The sequence below is a fragment of the Centroberyx affinis genome, unplaced genomic scaffold, assembly GCF_046629955.1.
Source record: "Centroberyx affinis isolate AG114_WGS23_722 - 3 ecotype Tasmania unplaced genomic scaffold, CSIRO-AGI_Caff_v1 ptg000776l_1, whole genome shotgun sequence".
NCBI classification, from domain to species: Eukaryota; Metazoa; Chordata; class Actinopteri; order Beryciformes; family Berycidae; genus Centroberyx; species Centroberyx affinis.
The window spans coordinates 17,420-43,981 of record NW_027279384.1 but is presented as its reverse complement, the minus strand read 5'-3'; the positions used below and the strand labels follow the sequence as shown (position 1 = coordinate 43,981).

The 26,562-nt window shown below is 41.5% G+C and overlaps 1 protein-coding gene across 1 annotated transcript in view; it reads right to left on the bottom strand.

Moving 5' to 3' along the window:
- Nucleotides 1-26,290, bottom strand: part of LOC139644712 (protein turtle homolog B-like) — a 105,608-nt gene extending 79,318 nt beyond the window's left edge. Inside the window, exon 1 of the mRNA XM_071520171.1 lies at nucleotides 26,227-26,290. Within this exon, the coding sequence (XP_071376272.1) occupies nucleotides 26,227-26,290 (64 nt within the window). The remainder of the gene's footprint in view (nucleotides 1-26,226) is intronic.
- Nucleotides 26,291-26,562: the final 272 nt, after the last annotated feature.

The window sequence follows — 26,562 nt, the reverse complement described above, 5'->3', positions numbered from 1 at the left end:
GAAAAACAACAGCTTCACACAGTGAGTGAGTGTTTGTGTGTGATGACACAACCATGAGCTACAAGTATCATCACTCAGAGTGGCAAAGTCTGCCAGTGACAAATTCAATATGGAGCCAAGGCCAATGGGTTGGGAAAAGAAAGATTAACGGCACTCGCAGACAACTGAATGTGATTTGTCTTGATAGAATCTTTTCAGCTCATTCGCCCGACATAATGTGGGTAGACAAAAGCTTTTAAAGAGGTAATGCCACAGTAATGCAATGATGTTCAGTAATACTTCAGTATGTATGCACACCTTTAACCTTTTGTAAAAGGAATTCACTCTATTAGCTTAGCGATAAACCAATCCCATTGAAACTGTGTGTCTGTGGAATAGCTGTTGGACCGACACATCGATCCCAGGCTAATTACTGTGCAGCTTGCCTTTATGAGCGGAAACCCGGTGTGGTAGCATTTTACCAGTCGATACGGCTAATCAGATGTACTCACTGCTTGTCCCTCTGTGGCCTGTAGGGAAGCAGGAGAGCGCTGGGTTTGTCTACATAGAGATGATGGCCTACTGTGTGCCTTCCATCTCATTAGTAAAAACTAATAGTAACAGGCACTTTTTCATAGTTTTTGCCACCATGATGCTTGACTGTGTTCAAAATTTGTCATACCTCCAGGTCTAGGGCTGGGACAAATCACTAATTTTGGTGTTTTACTTTGTGGCAAAATGAAAAAGTAAGTCAGTAAAATCAAAAGACCTCCACAAGTGACTAAGCGTACCAGGTGTGAGGAGTTTTCTGTGACAGTTTTCTGTGATTCCAAGCAGTCATTATGAGGCATTTTGAGGTTGCCTGTTTTAATCGGTGGCGTCAGGGGGATTATTGACGACTTGTTATTGACGTTTTCATTTAGCCAGCCCAGTAACTCATATTATTTCAGGCACTAAAGTCTCTTAGTCTAGTATAAGCTAATGGCATTGCAACATTAACTGTCTATTACACTTTCATCTCATTATCAATGTTTCAAACTGTCTTTCCATTCAGTTTATGTCGGCACAGACAGACCATGACTCGAAGGAGCACAGATCATAGATGCCTCATAGATGCAATGAATTATGGTAATTGTAGTTCACTAAAACGCTTTCAGCTCTTGCCTTGGCAGCATTAAATCTTGATTGTTTGAAAACTACGCTGGCGAGAATCACCTGCTTCATGCATCACACCATCTGAAATGACGGGCTGTTAATTTACCTGAGCAGGCCTCCCAGATATTAACACTGTACGGGAAACTGTTTAAATTGGTTCATGTATCGGCACTTATTGCTAAAAGAAGGATATTTTCACTAGGCACGCTGCAACGCTATCAAAGTAATTCTCTGACCGACCTTTGGGTTGCAACCACCAGCTGAGACACACTGCTAATTCTAATTCCAGTACAGTAGATATACTGGATAGTTAGAATGTCAGGTAGCTGCCAAGATAAAAGTCTGGACTACATTATGCATCATAACATTCATATAATCCATCATTTGAAAACTGGAAAAATAGCAAATGTTATCATCCATGATCTGAGAAATGGATGGACAAATGTAATGAATGGAAAGGTTCCTATAACAATTCTCAGTGTGGCATTCAGCCACGTTGGGACACACAGGCACACTCAATAATCCTATATTTGTTGTACATGAACTTCAAGAGATCAACTGTGTATAAAGGCATCTGAAAGGCCAGATTTTTTTAACCATATTTTTTCTTCAGTCAGGACATAAAAGGGGATGATGAAAGCAACATATACCATGGCCTGCAAGTAGTTCCAAGCCAGGACAAGTAGCAAGAGGAAAATGAAGCACACAAGAAAGATTGAGAGGAAGATGAGAGAGTGAGGCAGTGATGTTTGTAGGCTATCCTCCACTGTCCCATTTGTTGCAAGCAGTGGCGCTGCAAGCAGTAGTGAGCGATGGGGCAGGAAAATACAGACAGCTTGATAGAAACCCAAATATTCATCTTTGTAAAGAGTGATACTTTGCTGAGCTTCAATGCTGACACTTGATATTTTTCCACTCTGCAATTAGCCTACCAGAACATGCAGTTTTGTAGAGCAGACCTAACAAATTACATTGCTGTAATACTTCACCATCCTTTCAAGACCAGCCATAAATTCTCAGTAGTGTTACCCAAACCCAAATTATCCATCTTGAGTTGACAGCTTGAGCTTTCAAATGCATATTGAAGCTGCTGTACGAAGGCACAAAAAGCCTCAACAGTCACCTTGAATTGAGGTCAAAATGAAAGAACTTAATTATCTTAGTTTTTCACTAAACAGAGGATAGTTGTCTTATCTATTAGGCCTAATTATAAATGTCAGATGAATAGAATGAAAACACCTTCAACACCTTCATATAGAGTGTGCATCAACAGATAGCAGAAATCCTGGGCTGAGGTACAGCGCACATCCAGAAGCATTCCAATGTAACACTGCAGTAATCTTGTAAAACACTATGCACAATATGGCATATCTGTGTATTCATCATCACCAGCACAAGCCTATAATTTGCAAGCGACATACAGTATATAACACCGTGATGTGCTATATATAGTATATTCCCTTCTTACATTGCTAAGAGGTTGTTCGGATCAGAAAAAGCCTGTGGATTCGTGATTTGACGGGCATGTGTGCTCTCATGCTTGCTGGCAGAACCAGAGATAATAACGGAGCAGTAGTGCTTTTCCCAGTAGTGAACCCCCCCCCCCTCGCTCTCACACACACACACACAGACACGCACACACCACCTCAAGCAGCACTACGTGTTGATTGGCTGCTGGTGACATCATCGCAGAAAGCACAAAAACAGGCCCCTTGGAAGGTATGACTTCACTGTTTATACAGATATGAGAGAGAGAGAGAGAGAGAGAGAGAGAGAGAGAGAGAGAGAGAGAGAGAGAGAGAGAGAGAGGAGAGGTAATATGCTCATCCTCTGCCCCATAAGGGTTTAGCTCATTTACAAAGAAAGACCCAGGGGAGAGGCACCATCACAAGGTACAACCACTGAGGTGCACACACCGCCGAGGCTGCCGGTTGGTGGTTGGGTGGGAGCTTGGAGGATATGTATGATCGACATAGGAGTAAGTAGAGTAGAAGGGATATCATGTTATGTAGAGGCTGCCACCTGCGTCACATACAGTGGTTACATAAAGTATTCACCCACCTTGACTTGCTGTAAAAATTGGTTTCAATTTTCTTTTGGATTTTTGGTCTATCTATGCGAAGCAGTCTTTCCTATCAAAGTGGTGTGGAAAGTCAGGAAATTTATGTTAGTACAAGTACAAAATTCCAATAACAGAAACATCTAGTTTGCCAAAGTATTCACCTCCTTTACTCATGTGGATTACTGCCTCAACGGCAAAATATTTCATAACATAAATTATTCATTGTTCATCCTTAGGTAAGACATTTGGAATATATTCTCTTCTCAAAATTGTTCTCATTTTACAAGAAGACTTATACCAGGTCCCTTAATGCATCTTAATGGGATTTTAGCGTGTTTAGGGTATATTCTGCTTGAGCATGCTCCAGCACAGCATGACTTAGATTTCCCGTCCTGCGGTCTTAAAGATAAACTATTTTTCTTCCATCAGTATTTATGAAAGTACAGAAGGTGCACAGTCTTCTCTAATTTTACTATGGAAGTCAATGAGGAAACTGGACAAAAAAACCTACTGAAAAGTTCACCCTCTGCCCTCTGAAGTCAATTAAAGAGACCATGTGTTTCTTCCCCATTACTGTTCCATTTCATGTTGTAATTCCTTACTACAATCAACTTTAAGACAGCTGTTACCCGGGCCAGAGCGGGACTCACTTTCATGTTGCAGCCTTGCTCATAAAACAGTACATTTCTATAGCCTACTTATTCAAGGTGACAAATGAAACCATGCATGATAATTTGGCGTGATGCAATAAATGAACAATACACATATGACGCATAAATACACAACCCATTCTAACATTTTATTCCAGCCGGGACTGTGTTGGCACTTATAACATTGAATATAATACAGCTTCCACCTATCCTGTCTAAGCTGGTCCTTGGCTTGTCCCTGGCACTTCCTAAGCAGTGACAACTGGCAGACTCTGCTAAGTGCCAACAAAAATGAAAAATAAATGAGATTTTTACACAATACAACATAAATAATTGATGACTTAGCAAGGTCAGTGCATTATCGCACAGCTGATTATTCTTGCACCTGCACTTAGTAGTCTTACTGTATCTTATTCCGAAGTTGAACTCATATTGTGACAGTAATAAAAATAAAAGCCCTCTGAAAGTGTAACTAATGGAGGCATTTATAATTTTGCCAGCCCAATAAGCCAAGGGGGTCTACAACACATTGGGGGCATGTAATATACAGTAAATGGCCAGAACATTGTAAATTGCATTTCTTCTTCTTTGAGCTACACTTTGATCACCGCACATCCGCTGTACCTGCAACTGCCAAACAAAAAGCGAGGCGCGCACACACACCTGGCCAGTATTTGTAGCAAGGTAACTTGATCAATTTGGAAAAGCCATTACAAGAGTTTGTGCCCAAACACTGACTAGACCAGTGAGAAGGATTTGTCCCAGCGCTCCCCATTAACCATTCAGGCTCTGACTGTCACTTCCTAGGCCTGAACTACACAGATTTTTCACTCTTAAGGTAGCTAAGTCATAGGACCAAGTGTGTAATTATTGGACAAATCATCTGAGAACAACATAATTCAACAATAATGATTGATGATTGATGTAAAATTTGAAGAATCATGGTTTGACACCCCTGCCATTAGCATTAGCAGTGGCTGAAATGCTGACATTTGTATGGCACCAGAGCACCAAACCCTGCATTCTAATTTCACCTGGTACTATTTGCAATTTTCTTTAAATGCAAATATCTTAAACTTCAAAATAGCACAGTGATAGTCCAATGCAATTTGGGAACTACTGTACACCGTCAGCTTGGATTCAAAGCACTAAAACCCGATCCAAGCTGGTATTTTAAAACATGACGTCATTTCCTAAAATAAAGTGTTTTTTAATCTAAACGAGTGACTATTAATTAGATGATTGAGCACAACCAAAAAAATGTCTGCATTTGTAAGGCCAAAGGGGGAATTAAAAACAGCATCAAATATGCCTCCTAACCCAAAAAGCATTACAAGAAAGAAGCCATTAAGAGCTTATATTCCTCCACTTGAGATCAAAGGCAACTATAGCCGTTTTAAATCAATAAAGCAGAATCTGCAAAGCCATAGGAACTATATTCATTGTGCAATTACCCCTTGAAGGGAGAGGGAATCCATTTGGAAAGAGCAGTTGAAAATGAATTGTGAAAGCCGGCTTGTGTGTTAGACAGATCACTTTAAATGGGGAGGAAAATAGAAAGCAACACCCGAAAAGTGAAATTATTTTGCCTATATGCTTAGGCTAATTGCATTGCTCATCTGTGTTTGTCGGCTTCTGCTATGACCCCCTAATATAGCAGCGTGGCTTGAAAATCTAATGCTACACCAAAGGGTGTGGGAGAGTTGACCTAATTCTGCTCTCATACCCTCAAACGAACATCCCTCATCATTTGGAATTCAAAGGAGATCATCCTGAGTGTGTGCTGTGTCTGATCCCTCCTGCATCGCCTGTGAAGTGAAGCCACAGCTATAGGTTATGATGGTAGTAGCCTTAACTCATATTGAGGTGTTGTGAAATTAGGTCGAATTATTTGAGAAAAAGGATTTAACGAGAACAATCCTGATAGCTTTTTCAGACTTTTTTTTTATTCATTTATCAGATTAGCACATGAGAATTACATAGGTTGACTTTCAAAGGCCTTTAACCTTGTATGTGGTTTCCATTGGTTGTTCGTCCGCGCAACCAGCCGAAGCCACTGGTCAAGGTGACTTCTGACAACTTTTAAACAAGGTTCAGGTCAGCCAGCACTGTAGTGTTGCTGTCAACAAAATATGCACTCAGTATTAGGACGTCCATTAATCCTGCCCTTCTCCCTGGCCTACTTTTATTGGGGGTACTGATGCTCATCGTCAGCGCCCTGGCAAATTCCTTAATAAAATTCACTCTTTTTTTAATGTTCTCCCTTGCTGCCACAGTGTAGACAGCTCAGATGCTCCTATAAGTATCCACAGTAATAACTACCGAATTGTGTGTTAATGCCGATAGACCTGCAATTACGGAGGAGCAGAGGCAGCGCATATTTCAGTGGCAATCATGACAATTAGCATTTGCCGCCCAAAAAGCTGCTTCTTTTTTAGTTTTGCTGATAATTCACCTTAACCTGTCTGACGCCTCCGCAAACGGTTCCTCCTTTACAGATATTGCTACTGACAGTTCTTTTAATGGTATCTCCATGGCCCTTTGCCCTCTGGTTTGCCCTGTAGTCTCCTTTGCCTTCTTCCTTTGCCCACCAGAAGTGTCCCACAATTGAAATTCATTGCCTGTGACATCCTTTGTGGTTGCAGGAAACCCAGAGAGAACAGATGGCTCAGACAAGAATAGGTGAAAATAGGCAAAGTCATAGCGCAAGGGCCTTATCTTCGAGCCACACTGACCGTTGTGTTGATGTGACAGCTCAGTGGCAAATATAAAATAAGCAGTGAGACTTTTATCCCACCAATGATATCATTCCATTTGGCGGTTTGTAAAGATCCCACAAGGATAAGAGACATAAAGACAATGACATGAGACAAAACAATACATACATACACACACATCATAAAAGCATTATAACATAAAATAAAGAAAATACAGACACAACACAAAAGTATAATTACAGATGAGTTTACGTGCTGACATCTACTACTGGTGATTATTGATGTTGTGGCTGGGTTTAAAGGGTACATCGCAGTTTTAGGCTAATTGCGGCACATATTAGAAATCTCCTCCCAAGAGGAATTCGGAGAAGTTCATGAATATAAAATACTTTCCTTTCGGCTGATATTTTAGAGATCAGAAAAATACATGGGGCAGTCTTTCATACCCTGTTCATAGAAATTTCATAAGGAAACTGAACTCAAAATGTAGGGAGAAATGAAGGAATTTTTGGAAGTGTGGTGCTTCAACTTTTGAACCTGTTGCAGGCTTCTTAGATTTTGCCATGGAGTATCTTTGAAGAGGACAAAGAACTGTGGTTTGAGCCTCTTACCTCCTGACGACTGGCTGGAATTAAGGTCAGATGGCTGAGGGTGGATGAGCAGCCACTCAAGTTCAGGAATGCTCACAAGGAAGCCAGTGTGACTCAATGGCCAAAATGAAACCTATAGCTGTCTCTGTACAACTGATTTCTCTGTAATTAAAACTAAAGATTTTTTTTTTACTCTGGTTTGTTAAAGCTGCACAAGGCAACTTCGTACTTTGGCTGCCGGACGTGGCAAGGGGAGGGAAGTGTTAATTTTTTTTGGAAGTTTGAAGGACTTCATTACCCAAAAATCATGTAACATCAGTAAACTGTGCACTCCTCAGACTTAAATTTCCTCTTCATAGTGGCTTTTAGAGGTGGAGATGGTGGAAAAAAAACTTTTCTCAGCAGGCTAAACCATCGTAGATGAGTCTAGTTTTCTCTAAGTGGAGCACTGGCACCCTGCTGTTTAAAAGAACAGCAAGAAATATGTCATCCTACCCATTTTCAATAGTAATTCATGTATTTTGTAATTCTTCATGAAGTGCAAGGGAACTGAATATAACCAAGGCATTCAAAAGTTATCACCAGCCAATGTGGCAGGTGGCCATTACTGATTTAACCACTAAAGACAGATTTAAACCGGCATTTGTCACTTGGCAGGTGGTAAATTCGGAACCTGATCACTGCCATCAGTGTAATTGCAATACACGGCTCCAGGATTTTTGGCGTGTAAATCCCTTATGTTGGTTTGCTTTGCCTTTTACCTGCAAAATTCCTGACCAATGAACCAAATACATTTGCAAGCACATGGCTTGTGTTTACAAATTGTAGTAAGCAGTATGAAAACGATTTTGAAAAAAGTAAACCATGTATCAACCTCACACAGCATCGGACTAAGCAAACAGACTATAAGACACCTGAAATTAATTTGGATCTACAGCTCTGCTCTTGCCTAGTGCAGCTTTAAAAACAATTTTGCAGACATATAATTTAAGTTAGCACAATTTGTCTGGATTTTAGACTACCTAGATACTGTCATGACAATTCAATTTCAGCTTGTTAATAAAATATACAGCAAGCTATATTATAATAAAGAGGTACTGGTGCGAAACTGTAAATGGTGTTGTGATGAGTCAAATTGCATGGGTAGTTCATTCAGTTTGACCTCTACAATTACTGGGAATTGTGAGATAACGTTTAGTTCTCTGATAGGGCTTGTGCGTGCATTACAGGATGTTACACTGCAGTGAATAAAGCCAGGGGCTGAGAGCAAAAGCAAACCAGTTGTTATGATAAAACGTAAAGAGCAAATACTTCTCAATTTAAGAATTAACATAGGCCTACTATATGTCATTCTTATGGATGAGGACAGTTTCATCAGAAAGAAAAATCCTCTCCCAAAGGTAATCTCTCCCAACACATACTGTAGTCTGGAGGTGCTCTACTAAAACTGAATGCTGAATACTGAGACTGACTTTGTGGACTTCTGCAGTGTCTGAACTTTTGCTTCCAAATGAGCTTTAGATCATAGTAAAGCTATTGATAATAAACCTGAAAAAGTACCCTGATTACTTTCACTTTAATCTTTACCATACGGGATGTGATAGGCTGTCTTTCCAGCTTCTGGTCATAGGAGATAGCGCAGACCAAACTGTCCTAAGGCAGAAGATATTTCACAGCTGAAATTTATTGTATAATTTAGCGATAGTGAAATGTTTAATTTAATAATTACATTTCATTAGAATGCCTACTGTATCACATCTCGTTCTTGCATTTACATTCCTTGGTCTTTCACAGTGAGCGCTGTGACCAATCACCACCATTTAGGGCATAGTGAACAGCTTATTTATCTCTATTCCCATCCACTGTTCCACATTACGAAAGCATGCATGAGCATAGCAGACGCTGAGCTGAACAGAATGATGGGCGTAAGACATGCAGCTCAGTGCTTGAACTTCAGATCAGAAATAGCTTATACTGAGTGATTGGCTGGCATGTTTTAGATCCAAGCCTCAGGTAGGAATACGCAGACTCACAGATGACAGAAAGGCAAATCTGTCCTCCAAAAAAAAACGCAAACATTGTTTTAGTAGCAAAAAAGCATCTTTGGAAGTATCTTGCCTACAAACCAAATGGCATCAAACAAGTACAAAACTGTGCAAACAGAAATTGTGTCTTGGGGTTGTTGCTATAACTCAATTATATGACCAATTTATTAATCGCAATAATCATCACAAAATCCAGTATTAAATGAGTACATGGCAGCTACAGCTGCTGCAGCTTTTTGTCCTATACCTAAACATCAGACAGAAACCTTTATTTTGTGACATATTTAAGCATTTTAGATTATGGATAACTGTGTGTATCCCTGATTAAATCCCTGATTAAATATGTCACAAAATAATCATTCTGATTTTATCCATAACCTAAAAAATAATAATTCAGCTTATAAAACAAGGCTGGGTTGGGAAAACCACAAGGGATCCCAACCACGTCTTCATTCTCATGTTATGATTGTTAAGAATTCCTTTTAAAAATATCAATAATCCCACAATTTCCAAGGATGGGAACTCTTTGGTGTTGCTATAGCAAAATATTTTTTGTGCTTGATAAAAATGCTAATTTCCTGTTATGACAAAGTCAGAAAGTCACTGCACAACAGGAGACACTGTCATGGCTTCCTGGACAACTGTAACAGAAGAGCATCATGGTTAATTTTCTGCAGACCTCTCTCCTTAGTGGCCTGAATCTGCTCCGCTGAGGGAGATGCATGAAGCAACCTCTGTAGCCACAAGACTGCCAGAGTCTTTTTTGCTCCTATAAAGGACAGAGGACGGTGTGTGTTGTCTTTGAGGTGAACAGATCTACATCTGCCCTGCCAAAGCTCTCCCATATTTGAGACGTAGCCTCCATTCTCCTGGTAGAGGTCCCTTGGAGAGAAGGTCTGGGCCTGCATTTATCACTTTCTGGGACATGTGTGGCCTTAACTGGCAGAAGGCATGTGCTGCTCCAAGCTAGCAGAGTGTTGGTCATAAAAAAAAGGTAAGGGAGAAATCACCGTCCTCCCTATGCTTCCAGTAATTCTGGTGCACTTTAGGGCAAGGTGAGCCACCACTAGGCCAATAATAAAGTGTTCCTGTAGCAGTAAAACTGTCTAAAGTAGAATGTTTATGTGGTGGGGTGCCGTGCACCACTGACGACACTCCATTTATTGATTTGTCTTTGCATACAGCTCCCCAAATTCAGCTATCAGCCCCTTCCTGGAAAGCACTCTGCCCAGTGCTCTCTGCAATAGGACTGCTTGTTTTCTCTACTCCAGACATGTCAGCGTTCCACAGAGACTTTTTTTCTTGTAATTTTATAACTTACCCCCAGCAGGACAAGGTTGGCAACCTGCAAGTTTTCTTGGCTACCCTACGTACTGAATTTCATTTTGCATATTTCCATCAATCCATCCATCCATCAATATTTCCAATATTTTCTAACCTCACCATCAATCTCAACAGCAACAGATGACCATTCCAGCTGGGGACAGCCCAATCAGCAGTACAGAAACCACATTGCTCCAGTGATCATAGGTTAAAGGGTCAGCAGGGCCATTCCCATCTTAGTTATATTTGTTTTTCCTTTGGGGCTCAACTGGTGTCCTCTTTTCAGCCAAAGCCACTGGCTGCTCTTTTTGTCTGCTTCTGAAGATGGCTTTATGGCCTGATGTAAACCCTGACCAAGAATCCCTGAATGAACTGGTCGATGTGGCTACAAATCCACAGCACTCAACTTCGACAAGTCATAACTTGGCTTTCCAGCCTCAGCTGATAGATCAATGTATCTAAGCTTCTTCCTCTCATATGCCTCATCTACCATGTCTTTCCATGACATATTGAGCTCTATGAAGTAAACAGATCACTGAGTCTTGGACTACAATACCAGGTCAGGCCTTAGGCTTGCACTGATTATCTCTGACTATAAGGGACTATAAGTTGCTGGCTAACATTTTCTTCATTTGCCGATCCCTCACCTCATCTAGCTGCCCTATAGTGCCTATACCAGGGCAGGTACAGTGCAATAATATCACATTTTACTATCAAAAGTGTATTGTGCGAACATAAAAGTGAATCCAATTGGTCGCGTGTGAGAGGTTGCTTTGCTGGTTCTTATTATTAGTGTGAACATCAGTGAGAGTTCCTCAGGCAAGTTACTCTCTTTTCCATTATCTACTTGTCATGGGGCAATATTGATTTTTGGTACATGAAATTATCGACTTCCAGTCGAATCCAGTTGTGCATCAAGCCAATCACATAGTCTGTCTCTGCAATGAAGCGTAATTCAAAATGACGGTGAAAAATGAGTATACTTAATAACATGTAAGCCTGTAGTGTTATCATAGTGTTATAAAAAGAAGCGAGGGAGAAACTTTCTTCCCCTATGGAAGACACAGTTTTACTGGGTAAAGTTTGATGCCTCCATCAGTCTCAAAATTGGTGAAAACACATTTCGAGTAGCGCCTGTGTGCGTTTGTTTATGTAAGCAGAGACACAAAGCTTGAAGGAAGTGAAAGTAAACGTAAAACGAACACACCTTCTTATCTCCCGCCAAACGAAAACAAAGATGAAGAAAATTTGTCTAAAAAGGGAGCACCCTCCATCATGTGGGTATGGTTTGGTTATAAAAACAGAAAACTATCATCTGCAAGATTTGTAGCGTGACTGTTATTGCCGGGGAGAAAACATCAGCAGCCTATTTCACCACCTGAAGACCAAACATGTGAATAAGAGTATTGTAAGTTTTCATTTTATCAAAACTTTGGGTGACTGCTGCAAATAAAAAGTGTCAAAATAGTGTGATACCTGCCCTTAAATTAAAACAATGTTAAAATAACTGCACTGTTAAACCCCAGGCAAAAAACAGGCAGTTCCACAGCTGTCTTACACTTACCATTTTTCAAATTACATTACCAGGGAAAGCAAAAAAGTGGGTGTCAGGGGAGGCTCAAAAACACTGGAAATAGTCACATTGTAAAAAAAAAAAAAGAGAGTGCATCCAGGTATAAAGTTGCAAACTAGGTTTTACTGAAGTAATTGTACATGCTATGTTTTATTTGTCCCTTGAGTATTAGTTATCTGAATATGTACCACGTTTGAGACAACACGTGGACACTCTTTTTTGCATTGTCCAGTGACATTACCAGAAAAACTAGTGTCTAAGCTAGACAAGTTTATAACACTAGACCTACCTATGGGTCCTTGGTATACAGGGTTAGAAAATGTGGCCCTACTTCACATGAAATGGACTGTTAAATATTTCTCAAACTATTGAATATTTCAATACAGGCATATTATTTTACAACGTTGAAGATGCTGAGCTGTACTACCATTAAAAGAATAAAACATGTTTATTATTAATGTATTCATGTGTGCTACAAACTTTTTCTTTGTGCTACAGAACCTTTGACCTTAGCACCAGTGCTACCAGCCAAAAAAAGTGAGCGTACAGTCCTGCCTATACACTGTGTTCTGGAAGATATCATTATCGTAAGTTTTCTGCAGGAACAGCAACCCACACACCATGAAGAACTGAATGCCCTGAGTAGACTTAGACACACACACACACTCACGCACACACACACACACACACACACAAAATTAAGCTATACCTAGAATGGAGGACAGCTTCTCTTAAACTGCCAAGAGTGGGCCGAGCTGAGACAGCATTAATGTATTTGCATTCCTCAAAATTATTGAACAGCCCAATCAATATTTGTGAAATTAACAAGTCTCTCCCAAAGCCAGAAACCAGGAAACCAAGCTGATCTATAGAAAATGCAGAGAATTGGCCAGTGATCCTCTGGACCGACAGAATGTTTATTTTTATTGTTATACCCCGTACTGTTTTCAATTTTGAACCCAAAACGGTACACTTATCCCCAGAAAAGCCTCCTGGGCTCTCTCTCAGTCACATCGTACCCTCTTTCCCCAATTCATTTTCTATAGAGCACCTCTAAAAGTTACATCTTACATCACAGATTCAAGTTTTAGTTCTCTGGTTTCTGGGTTTTGGCAAGAGTTGTTCAAGTTTATAAATATTGATTGAACCCTCCAAGAGAAAACCTGGATTCTTAAATTGACTGATATTCTGCTTTAACATCATTATGGCCCTTCCACAAACTCTTACATGTTGTATGTCTTCTGCTCTGAAACAGCAGAGGTTAATCTGAGCTCCAGATGAGAATGTGTGCTGTGTGATTAAGGTGCAGCAGCTCCGCTGATCTCTAAGCCTTATATCCTCCTCTGCATCGATAATGCATCCAGTACTCTCATGCAAGATGTAATGCTTCCATGGGACAAAGATGTTAGAGGGAGCAAACCCAATACTGGCTCAAGAAAAAAAGAACCAAAAACCTTGGATTTCACCTATGAGGCCTTTACATGGTCCTCCTCATTCCCTTTTTTGATTGTCCGCTGGTAACTAATAACTGAATGTGCTGCATGTAGGGACACAACTTCTGCACTGTAAACCCCCACCCCCAAACACACACACACACACACACACAACTCATCCCCCTTAACATCCAGCTGTTTCTAAGACATGAGTTTTGTGTCTTCTCCAATCTACTCCCCTACATTTGAGAAAGAAGACACTGCAGTGGCTGGATAGATGCAGGATATACAGGATGAATGCAGGACATGCAGTACAGATGCAAGATAGATGCCACTCTATACAGAGAAGAAAATTATAAGACACTGTACTTGATTAAAAAAGTACTACCCATCTGACAAATCTGTTCATAAACCAATTTTTACTGTTGATGGTTGTGTAACCAATTTTGTACATTTTGGTAAATTTGAACGCATGATTAGATGGGTTATCTATTTAACTGTGTAGGCATTTTAATTTTCCACAGTGTTGGTGTTGAATAGTAGTGAATGGTATTGTCATATCTTATCTTGCACTGATAACTTAAAAAAAATATATATCTGTCAACACACACCAATCATCTGCAATTGCTGTTGCCATGCCAATAGTTCTGCCTTCAAACCTATAATTTAGTAGCAATCCACTTCCAAAGTGACATTTAAACAATTGAAGGGAGTCAGCCTTTGCAGCGAGCAGTTGACATTTGGCAAAAAGCAGAGGCAACGCTTGTTTAAAAACTTCCTCTGTAGCTATATGAGCTATCACTTTGATTGGCCACCATCTGCCTCATCAGAATTGACTTGTATTTGCCAACCACAAATCAATAAACAAATGTCCGATCAAGATGTGACAAAGGAAAAGGCAGAGAGAATCTCTCTCATCGTGATGCTCTGTCATTTGAGCATGGGGGCCACCAGCCATTTTCAAGCCTCTGGCTGTTTAAGGGATTGCTCAAGGACGCAAACATGCCCGGGTAGTCACGGCTGCTTATTAGGCCGTAATGTGGTGCCTGTCACTGCTCTGTCAAGGTCATGGCATCAGGTCAAACAGGATGACTGAGGGGGAAGACACCCAGAAACCACAACAGAGGAAATAGGATACCAAATTTGACAATGGTAAAATAATTATGTTACTCATTTTGCCCTAACTCCCTTGCTCTCTTGGTACAAACTGATAAAAATGACATATTCACACATCATGTTGCAAGTTTGTTATCAATCTTGCAATTTAAATTACAAAAAATACTAGTGGACGCCTCATCATTACATCACACTCTCTGGCAGAAGAAAACAGGAGGCGGGAGGGAGAAACTGCAAACCTCACAAGTGTGGCAGAGATACTGAACAACATACTCTCCTACATGAGATTATAAACTATGATTGGATCTATGGCAGATGCAGGACAGAAATCCTGCATTGCTGGCAAAATGTTGGTGTCCAATCTTTATAGTAAGCACATTTTACCTGGAGGTAGAGGAGACACATTTCTAACTCTCTTAACACATCTCTATTTATACATGACAGGTATTCCCTGCTCACCTCCTGTCCACGGTGCACTCTACCTTTCCAGAACACAGGTAGGCATACATTATACATGTATATGATTTTCTTTCATCTCTACTTTTTTTTACAAGAAGCATACTCACGCTCTCTCTCCACAATTTTCATCTGCTGCACACATACAAAACCACACACTCTTGCTTGGCATACAGTCTCTTCCAGCTGCTCTGTGATATTTAGTCATTTATGGACTTTATTGAAGAGTCTGTCAGTGAAGCCTCACATGACATGCATGGTTTCTTTTCTGGATAACAGTGATGTGACCTTTTGATGGAAAGATTTAGAACAGTTAATGTCAGCAATACGCTAAGTAAGTTGTTACTTGACACCTTGAAACCAGCCATGGAGGCAAGCAAGCTGATCTACCAGCCTGTAGGGGTGATGGAGAGTCATGGGTACTGCCATAGGAACTTGGCCCGAAACAACTGCATTCCATACATAGCACAAATAATTGTAATCCATGTTAAATGTTAAAGAGGATACAGTAATTTTAATGACAGTGTTTTTTAACCATAAAAATGGTAAAAAGAATAAAAAATTAAGGCAGTTTACTTACCGCTCCACCCAAAGAGACATAAATATATAGGCCTATATTATATTTTTTTTAAAATTTAAATTGTTTGACATCACAATTAGAGTATACCTATTTATACTGTCTTTTTAAGACTGAGTAGGCATTACTGAATTAGCAAAGTAGCAAAGAAGGCTACTGCTACAGCTGCTATAGCATTGAGCTAACCTACCACAATATGCATGAGTATGGTCCATGCCACTTCCAGCAATTGTCCCAGAATAGCCCATGAATACATTTATTTTACCTTATTTTCAATTCACTGGCCATTATTAAACCAAACATGATTTGGTTCACATGACCTAAGGGTGGTGAGTGTATCCAGTGGTTAAATTTGTTTTGACATGATCTGTTCCACCTTCACTCCAAGCACAGTTGAATAAAGACGAAACTGCAAACATGTTGGTAATCATTAACTACTCTTATTAAGTAAATTATTATTTTAGACCTAATTATTGCTAACCGCAACAATGATTTATCTGTGGTATCCACTGCAGGGTGTATCAATTCATGTACTCCAACACCGCTGCCATACAGAGGCGAGGAGATCATATATCATACAGTGTGCTACAAAGGCCAGACACCCAGACTATAAATCCATCCGTCTACCCCATGCATTTTGTAGTGTCCCTTTCAACAGGGCCCATCTGCAGCCATGCCAATGGAATTTGCCTCATCGTTTGCGGTAGGGGGTTAAGATGTGAAGCTCAGATCCTGGGATGAATTTGGAGTAGCAAAGCCGGGGCTACGGTGAGGTATCTTATGGCCCTGGCCAATGAATGTTTAATGGGTCTGGAGAAGTCAGCGTGGAGGAAGCTGACTGTGCTGCATCAGTGGGCCAGGCTGTAAGATGAGACAGGAGAGGAAGCCAGCCAGCTCAGGGTGGAGGGAGGTGGAGGGGAGGTGGGGGGCACGATGGAGTACAGTGTTCTGAGAAAGCACACAGTACAGGAGAGCGCAACCGTTATGTATGTTAACAGAGAGCCATTACCAAAACCCACATTAGGGACCACACTGACACATTGAAAAACTGTGTGTTACCCTCCAAATGAAAACATGCATAATATTGCAAAAAGTCTGCATTCAAAACATGCACAGATATGCAGCACAGAAAACCACGCTGCACAGTATAAACCCCTATGTCCAACTCCTTGACATTGTCAGTCGCAGGTTAGCCATGCTGCACTGCCTAGCAAAGTGGACACATGCATTTATCCAAGTGCTAGTTCAAAGTCCCATCTAACTGCCTCCTCTGCCTGACAGCCTGTGTATGTGTCTCTACGTCTGTAAGACTGACAGTGGCTGAGCGCAGCGATAAAGAAGCCTTGTACTGTGGACACCAAGTGTCTATCTGACTGGGATCTCTAAGCAGAACAGGAAAACACTGTCAACTCAAGGAAAGGCTTTCCTTTGAGTACTTGGGTTGAATTTGAGTGCAGACACAAACTGGAGGCAAAATGCACTTGCATTGTTTACGAAACAATGTCAGGATCACTTCAGGAGCTTATTGCAATGTCATCCATATACAGTGACAAGGCCAAAGGAAACGGCAAGCCTAAAGAGAGACCGTAGGCCTGCCATTTGACGGCCATACTGTTGTTAATGAGAGGGCCGCAAGATCTCAGGGTGGTTGGAGACTGAATGGGGTGAACTGGAGAAGTGACAGGCATTGGAACCTGAGGGCTAAAGGGCAAACAAAGGACCTTTTCCGCTCAACAGGGATTCACCCAACCTCTAAATCAGACCTAGGTATGTTTTAATGGAAAACCGGGAGCAGCTATTGGCACTGAGAAGACAAATGTCAGATGTGAGAGTAGGTGTCCTTAGTGATGTCTGGGCCAGTCTGGCGACGCCTCCGGGCATCTGCACTAAATGTTAACCTGTCAATATGTTAAACCACAGGGTAGTCCAGCCCAGCCCGAAAAGTTGATCTTTTAGAAATCTTTTATAAGTATAGAAAACACAAGTTGCCAAGATGTTCCAGTAGCTTCATTAGAATTTCTCAACTTCCTGCATGTGTCCTTCACAGGTCCCTACTCACTGATTGGAATAAAGCTTTCTCTGCCCATCAGGGACTGCGTTACTGTGTACATCTGTCTTTCCATATGCCCAATTGCAAGCCCCACGCAGCTGTGAACGATGTGCTAATGAGGCCTATAATCTACGGGACATACAGGGAAAAAAAGGCTGCATTCCACTTCACAAAATATAACCACTTTCTCCCAGAACTGCCAGGAAGAAACTAGTCATTGTGCACAGAGCAAATTCAACACTATGCATTTCCCTTTTAGTCACCCTGCAACACAAGAATTCATACAAACCAAAGGAGTGATTTCAAGCAACACCACTAATCTAATTTAGGCAACATTATAAAGTGCATGACTGGCCAGTTATATGGACAAGACACAATGCTGCCATTAATAAAGAGAACACCAAGCAGTAGCATTTGAAATAATTCAAATTTCAAAATTTGGCAGTGGCCAGCATTTCTCAAGAGACACAACCACTCCTCTTTAAGATAAATGTGTTCAAACAATAACCAGCTCTTCACAATTGTTAAATGTATTCTAATGTTTTAAATTATTGCACATTATCTTCTAAATGTTTATTGTACAGTTAGGTTGTGCTTTTCAGCATGGGTTTCCAAAACTCACATGCAGATGATGCATACTCTACTCACCTGACAAAGTGAGAACTTTTCCATTCACACTAATGACAAAGTGATATCTAACTTATATTTAAGTGCCATGTAAGTGATCTTTTTTTAATATGCTTATCTGGTGTGATTTCATTAGCCAGCTATCTCCACCATTATCAACTAGACTGTGATTTTCTCTCATCATCAGTGCATGACAGTAACCCAAGCATGACACGCTGGTCACACCCATCTTCTACGCACAACTACTTAAGATGAAGCTGGCAGCCACAGGAAACTTGCTGATTCACTTCAAAAAAGTCAGTAGCAGCAAACGAGGGAAATGCCTCACACTCACAAACTGTTCCTTCTCTCTCTTAAGTCACATTGCTCTTTCGCTTTGCTCATCAATCAATGTGCTCATCAACATGGAAATCAAGAGCTTCATAATTCCATGCCTGCCTGTCCCTTATCTGAAGCATGAATAGGGTAGCATGGCTAGCATGGCTTAAATAATTACCCATACCACCTAGCCAGGTGGGTCATGTCAATGGGTGGAGAGGTGCAACAGACAACAAAATCCAGTGGGTTACATCACTAATGATTAATGATTACTGATTACGTGGGCAGCTAATGTCTCTGATCGAATGTTCAAGAAATTACTGTGGGATGCAAGTACAGAAAAATGTTTGTACAACTTTAAAATGATACTTATTTCACTTTAGTAGAATATTTCTAGGTCCAGGACCATGTTCAGGCGCAGTCGATATCTGCTGCCCTAGGGGTCCATTGTCATCACCGGCATTCACATTCTTTTCCATGACTCTCAATATTGACAACTGCACACAGACAAAATTACTTCTTGAAAAGGTTGATCTGGGACACAGACTGAAACAATATCATCTACTCTACTTTTTCTTGTTTGCAGACTTGTGTTCGAAGTCCAAATTGTGGACTGGCTTTTCAAAAATGAAAGTAAGAAAGTGGTACTGTCCCCAGAGTGAGCAGTCTAAAAAATGACAATGTTCTTCCAAAGTGAAATACAACTTTGTACAAGTACACATTTCTAATCAAGAGAAATAATTATTCAGGAAACTTTTTTTCAATACTTCCTAAATTCCAAGGCGGTAGAAGATGCCAATACAACTCAAACAGTCCCTGAGGATTTGATGATGTGCCCATTCTGTATTCCCGGACTGCAGCACTAGGGCTCCAGCAATTACTAGTTGGACAGCTTAAAGGTGAGTCAGCAAAAGGACATTATTAGAGATAGTCAGAACACATAAAAGAGAGCAATGCCCTTCTGATAAAAGAGCACACCTAGTAGTGTAAGAAGCCTAAAGCAAGTGCCGCTCCAAGTCAAATCCCTTAATGTGGTTGGGGATTGGCGGGCATTGTCGAATCATAGTCTGATAAATATACCATACATGCGCAGATCAGTAGCTCCCAACTATCGTGCCTTTTAAATCCTTCAAAGATCTGAGGAGTAGCAGTGGGGGAGTTGCAAGAGAGCGTGCCCAGGATAAAATAGACCAGTTGTCTGTATATGAGCCAAGAGACTACTAGAAAGCTAGTGTCTTCATCCATGCTACATTATGCCCGTGCACCCAAACATTCTTCCCTCCCTGCTCCTTGCTGGGTTGATACATAATTAAAGTTACACAGGAAGACAATACTAGATAAGCTAGTTCCTCCCTGCAGAGACTTAACTGATAACCCCAGGACACTGAATGATGGCACAGAGCAATCCAAACGCAGAGTGCTTCCAGCTACTAAATGCAAACCTCAGGCAAAATCATCTGCTGTGTTTACGGTTCTGTAAATTTATAATTGAAGATAATGCTTATTTTTGGGATATAAAAAAAACCTATGTACCTACAATTTGGTTGATATCGGTAGTTTTTAGACATTTTGACGACTTTGAAGATACTTTACAATGCAAACATCAGTTCATTCAACATTTCTATTCCCAACTTATTGAATTGAAAGTTAGAAATTGAAAGTGTACATTTCCGAGTCAACGGTAATAAGTAGAGGGCAAATACTTCAAATTCCATGCCTTTACACCTCAAACGGCATTTATATTCTGGATGATGTTTTGATGGTGTGACCATTCTGTATTCCCTGACTGCAGTAACAAGGCTCTAGCGTCCAATCTTATCTATGATTCATTACACCTGTAAATGCATAAAAATGGAAACTTCTCTCTCAGTAAGCTTGAGAGCTTTGAAGAATTGGAAGACACCAGTGACAGGTAATGCAGTTAATAGTTTGTCCACCCCTTCAACATGAATAAAACATGTATTTACTATCTTGCAAATATGAATTAGGTGTGTTTCTGGGTTGACAGGCCTGAAATAGTAACACAGTGACCTTAGTACTACACCAAAGCTCTGTGGACTCCTCATACATAATTGACAAGGCTCCACAAGGATCTACATCCAGCTACACATGAAGCATCTCTTGCCGACAATGTCTTCCATCAGTTAATCCAGCCAAGAACCCCCAACAGACTAATTCACTGAACCAAAATGGAGGATGCTGGGGCCTTGGGGGCCCGACAGCAGCCCCCAGTCAATGTTCCTTGGCCCAAATACCAGGTTGATTGACATCTGAAGGTTGGTGACTTTTATGGAGTGTGCCATTTGCCCCGGGCAACAGGGGTGCTACTTTTCATCAAGCTCAATCAGGGAGAAGGCTTCCCCCCTACATGAAACATGGACCATCCAAAGCAGATTACCATGTCACTGCATAAGCACCCATTAACTGTGGATGCTGAGTATAAATAGAAATATTAAAAGATGCTGCAAGATTATTCAACTGCTTTCACTTCCATTTTCAAGAACATCTCCATTCAAGAAAAACATGTGGTATTTACTCTCTTAGATATAGTTTATGCAAACTACTAAATTATTGATTCTGAGAAGAGATTAACAATTTTGACTCCTGTGATTTTTGCTCAAATGGTAATCAACAAGGTTTCTCTTTCAGACATTCTCTTACAACATCAACAGCCAAGAGTGTTGTGTCAGCGTGTCCCATGCGTCTGTGTTTATTAGTGTTTGTTCAGGAACATTTTTTCAACTTCAGCATGTTCAATTGGCATTGATTGGAGTTGCGGAAAGTAGGAAGTGTTCTTACTAATGCTGTGTGTTGCAAAATGGAGCACCCAGGTGGGTGAACAGGAATCAGTAAGTTCAATTATAATATTTCATCATATTCATTATATTATTTACAAACCAAACAAATAAAATCTGTGGTAAATGAAAAATAGAAACCTTAGTCTTCTGCTAACCACAACCTAATGCAGATGTCATCAATCTTGAGGTCTGTTGGAAAACGTTGGCTCGGTTTGCAAGAGGCTTTAAGCTGAGACGCATCCTCCGATTTTTAGAGGATGTGTGACCTCAATCCAGGAAGTTGAATACTGGCATTAGAGAAACATTTTATCTGAAGCCACGGGGCTCTGTGTATGCCATCTTACTCTTATTAAAGTTTAAACTCGTCTCCAGTGAGGAGAAATGCACACCTAGACCCACACACAGACTTTGATACCAGTCTGAGAGGCTAGGCTTGAAAGAACATGTACACTGCACATGGGAAGTGAGCCTTTGAAGTCCCAACAGCATGGAAATGGACTCATGGACTCTGGGATGCAGATAAGATTTACCCTGATCCAAATGGGTCAGCAGATCAGTGGCAAAGCGCACCACAAAGTAGAATCCAGTGGAAAGTTGGCCTAAAATTAGCCAGTGTTTGTGTCATGTGTTTATTTGTATGAGTCGTTTACAACATATATAACGAAGATAAATTCAGGAATTGCGTATATGCTCTATAATACTCATAAGGTATTTCAACTCATTCTACTGAGTGTAACTGCCTCGTTTTACACTGGATGAATGCACTGCTGGACACTTCCTCTACAGCTACAACTATAATGTCTGTCATAATTCTTGAATGCACATATTGAATGTTGGATGTAGAGTGATATGTATAGTCTACTGTCTATCATCTTTTTTGCACTGTTGTCGTTGTACCATGCTGCATGTAATGTGTTTACTACGGAAGTTGTCAATGTCTCTGCATAAATAAATAATAAATAATAAAGTGATTCTGATTTTTCATTTTTAAGCCATTTTGAGGTGGGAAAGGAAATGAAACAAAACAGGCGATAACGGCATATTTCAGGGAAGTGACAATTTTGCAATTTGTCAACTGTGCTGACACTTCAGAGATGACTGGCTAAAATGTCTAGTTCTAGATGAAAACCAAATGCGTTTCAAGCCACACTGAACAAACACTCGACACGAAACTCACTCAGAAAACACTGACCACCCACAGCATTAACCTCCATGCTGTGAATGAGACAATCTAGAGCCTCAGTATTCATCTTATTGGTCAGCAGCTTTGTTTTTGCCAAGCAGCCACCCACTTACAGGGAGAACACTCATTATGTGACCATACTGTAGGGATCATCAAAAAGCAAGGATACAAGGAAAGTTTCTAGGACTAAATTAGGCTCCAGCAGTCCTTGCCAACCCCATTCACACACAACTTATTAAAAAAAACACATACTTTGACACAATCACAGAGAGAAGTTAAAAAAAAAGGAAAACAGAAAAAGGTTGTATTGCACTTTTTTGTAGCTTAAGAGCTCCAGATAGGCTAAATCTAATTTCACTCCAAGAAACATAGACTCCCTTTACACCTGGCATTAATATGCATCCTGGCTGATCGGACTGTAATCAGATTGAGCAAAAACACAGAAAATCCAGGTGCAAATGCAGCCAAGAAGCATTAAAGATCCGATCACCCGAACCAGCTCCAGCGGTGGTCACAGTGTGAACGCAATCCACATATAGATACTATGTAAATGGAAATAAACTTGCATGTATGGATCCAACCAGGAAGGCATGCAAATCAAACAGTCAGCAGAAAGCTCAGATAGTAATATACTTGTCAGAAATGGACTGGTCAGGATACTCATGGATGGGTAACAAGTGAGACAAGGTGTTCACTGTCAGTTTTAAAAGATGTAAATGTTAGGGGTTCATGGGAATCTGCTTTTTAGCGCACAAGAAAGAGAAATCTACGTCATGTCATGTCAGGTGTAAATGTAATACAGCTAAATCATATCTAGAGACAATCCAGATTCAAGATGTATGTTAATTCTTCCACCGTTCTTATCTACTGTACCTCCCACTTCCAAACAATCCAATCACCCTCACCCCCCCCCCCCCCCTACACACACACACTACCACCCCACCCCCACCGGTGCCAAGCCCTCTTGGCATGTCGTGGCATATGTATTTATCGAGCATCACTGTGGCATTTATCTCACAGCTTAGTCATAATTAGTCCAACTTAGTCTGAGGCAGACAGCCTGTTAGCGGGCATATGTTCACATCCTGGTTAAAGACACACTGTTCCCCGAGGGGATGGCTGTGTGTTGACACGTGTGCGCGTGGGTAGGGGTAACAAGTGTGTTTGCGTATGGCAGCAGACGGTTGCTGTGGAGCGCGCCCTGAGCCTCCATTAACACAACCCACCATGTTCCCTTCTCTCCGCTACCGAGCCATGCTGAGAGAGGCCACTTGAAACCTGGAGGGAAGCGAGTTCATCCGAGTGTACGGGCAAGACGGGACAGACAGACGGGAAGAGGAGACGAGCAGGGGAGGGCGGCGAGGACCTGAGTCAGACAGCAGAGAAAGCGAGAGGAGGGAGAGATGAAACAAGTACAGGCAGAGAGGGGGGAGAGTGAGGAGAGGAGCCGGGCATAAATGGAGAGCGCGAGAGAGAGAAAGAGCGAGAGAGCGAGAGAAGGCCGTCTGGCTCGGGTCCAGGGTTATCACTGGCAAAAGTGGGATGGCATTTGCCAGCTGCCAGCTTGAGACAGCAGCGCTCGGGCAGAAGGATGCCGCCCTGCGCAGCTACTGCTTGTGTGTGTGTGTGTGTGTGTGTTTGCGTGTGCGTTTGTGTGTGTCTGTGTGTACACGCATGGATGCTACAGAGTGCTGAGAGCTCCATCAATGTGTTAAAGCATGGGACAGGGACCATATGCGGAACCAGTGGAGCTGGTTTGACTGACTAAAGGGACCGTCTCTACTCCCCGAAGCACAAAAAAAAAAAAAAAAATCACAGTCACTCCTCCCCCGTTCCCTCCAGCACATCCTCCTTTCCTCCTCTGCCATCCAGAAGTTGGCGTTCACTCTGCCAAGTCGCCTGCCGCGGAGAAGACGAGGGAAGCCGCTTAAAACATCTCCTTAAGTCTCCCTCTTTTGGCGGACGATGCTCAAGTGTATCCTCTCTCTAGGAAGTAGCCTGCATTACATAACTGTTTGCCCAGCACAGACCAATCACATGCCAGGCTACAGATAAGTACAAAAACGCAATCTATGTATATAAACCTGTAAGATTCAGTTTCTTGAACGCTGATGACAACTTCTAGTTCCACACACAGCGATGAAAACGCCGCGTTTAGAGAACGTCTGTCTGTGTGAATCACCATCAACTGGCATCTCATCTGTGATGCTGAAGCGCAGAATCTGTCCCAGTTTCCTCCTCCTCCTCCTCTCTCTTGGTAGGAGATGAGTGGTAGTGAGGGAGGGGGGATGAAAGTATAGCAGTAGTGAAAAGTTTTTAGGGTGTACAGGCAGTTCAGTGTGACACCACTGCACTATCACTACACTGTACGATGTAAGAAGAAGAAGAAGGCGTTGTACAGGCACACATCTGGAACATTAAAAGGTGCCAACACTTGTTTCTATGCATCTGTGTTTTCTGAGTAAGACTGCCAAATTAGATCCACTGGGTCATTTCATTTAATGTGAAAGGTGATGCTGATCCTAGCTAGCTTTGTACTCTTTTACTGAGGTGCTGGCTGAATGAGAACCACTAAGGTGATATAAACAGGCTCTTTAAAAGAATCTTTTCGCTTTTCCCGCCTCCACAACAAGGTCAAAGGTCAGGCTCAGCTACAGAACAGCCTCCCTGGAGCTGGTAGGGATTCAGTGTCTTGCTCAATGACACTACAGCAGGGAGGATGGCTTGAAGAATGGCCTCTTTGAACCACTGGACCCCCGAGTCTCTAACTACTGTTTTCAAAAGGCTAGGTAATAACTTAGGACGATTTCAGGCTCACAATAAGTCAGCAAAGACATCAGCAAAGTTGCAGCACACATGCCTGTGCCCTGATACCTGTTTTAATTCACCATAATGCAGTGCTTGCCCAAGAAGTGCTCCTCCTAGTGGACAAAACCGGTAGCGGTGGGCTACAGTGGGAACAGCTCCCTAGGAAGAGGTAAATCCACTCACAGCATTTTAATGACGTCTACACCAGCACACCATACTAATCACATTTGGGTTCACATTTGACGAAATGTTGGCAGCCAGCCAGTGTGTAGCTTATTAAGTGCAGGCTGCTGCAGCCCAAATACCCGCAAAATGTCCTAAGCTAAACGAGAGAAAAACTTGCGTCTTATGAGGCCAACACATCAGTCCAAATATCTATCTAAAATGTCACAACTCCGTCATTGCCATTTATCACTCAGAATCATGCATTTCAACGATTTCATGGATCACAGTAAGTATAAGTAGGCTGTCCTATCTTTTAACAGGTTTAGCCAGAGGAGTTTCTGCTTTCCTCCACGGTAAAGCTCTATTATAATTCATTACACGGTGAACCGGCCCATTTCCCTCTTCATATGCCGGTTACAGTCAGGTGCGGTGATAAACACAGATACACGTATGAACTTCATGATGTAAAGTGTGAAAAATTTAACGTGCAAGCGGTACATATTCAAAGTTATTTAACAGACATGCACGACACATTTAAAAAAGCTCCTTTAAAACTTGAGCAGAAAGAGCCGTTGGAAACAGATACTGCACTTCGACTCACCTTGAGCTGCCGTTCCTCGGGTGCTGAATACACTTGCTATCAAAGTGGCCACATACCAAATCATAGTACTATTGCCGACCAGAAATAAACCTCATCATATCTCAAAGTGCCCCTTTCGATTAATCTGTCATCGCCGAGTGGCCCAGGACGACTGAAGCGGGCCGGTATCCTGTTTTCTTATTAACCGAGCCCGGTACACTTTTCCATCGGCGCTTTCCCCGCTCTCTTCCCCTCTCCTCCGCTCTCCTCTCGCATCCTGAGACAGATCACCTGCGCCAATGGGACGAGAGCGGACGACGCTGTGAAACCAAGCGCGAGCGTTTAGATAACCACGGT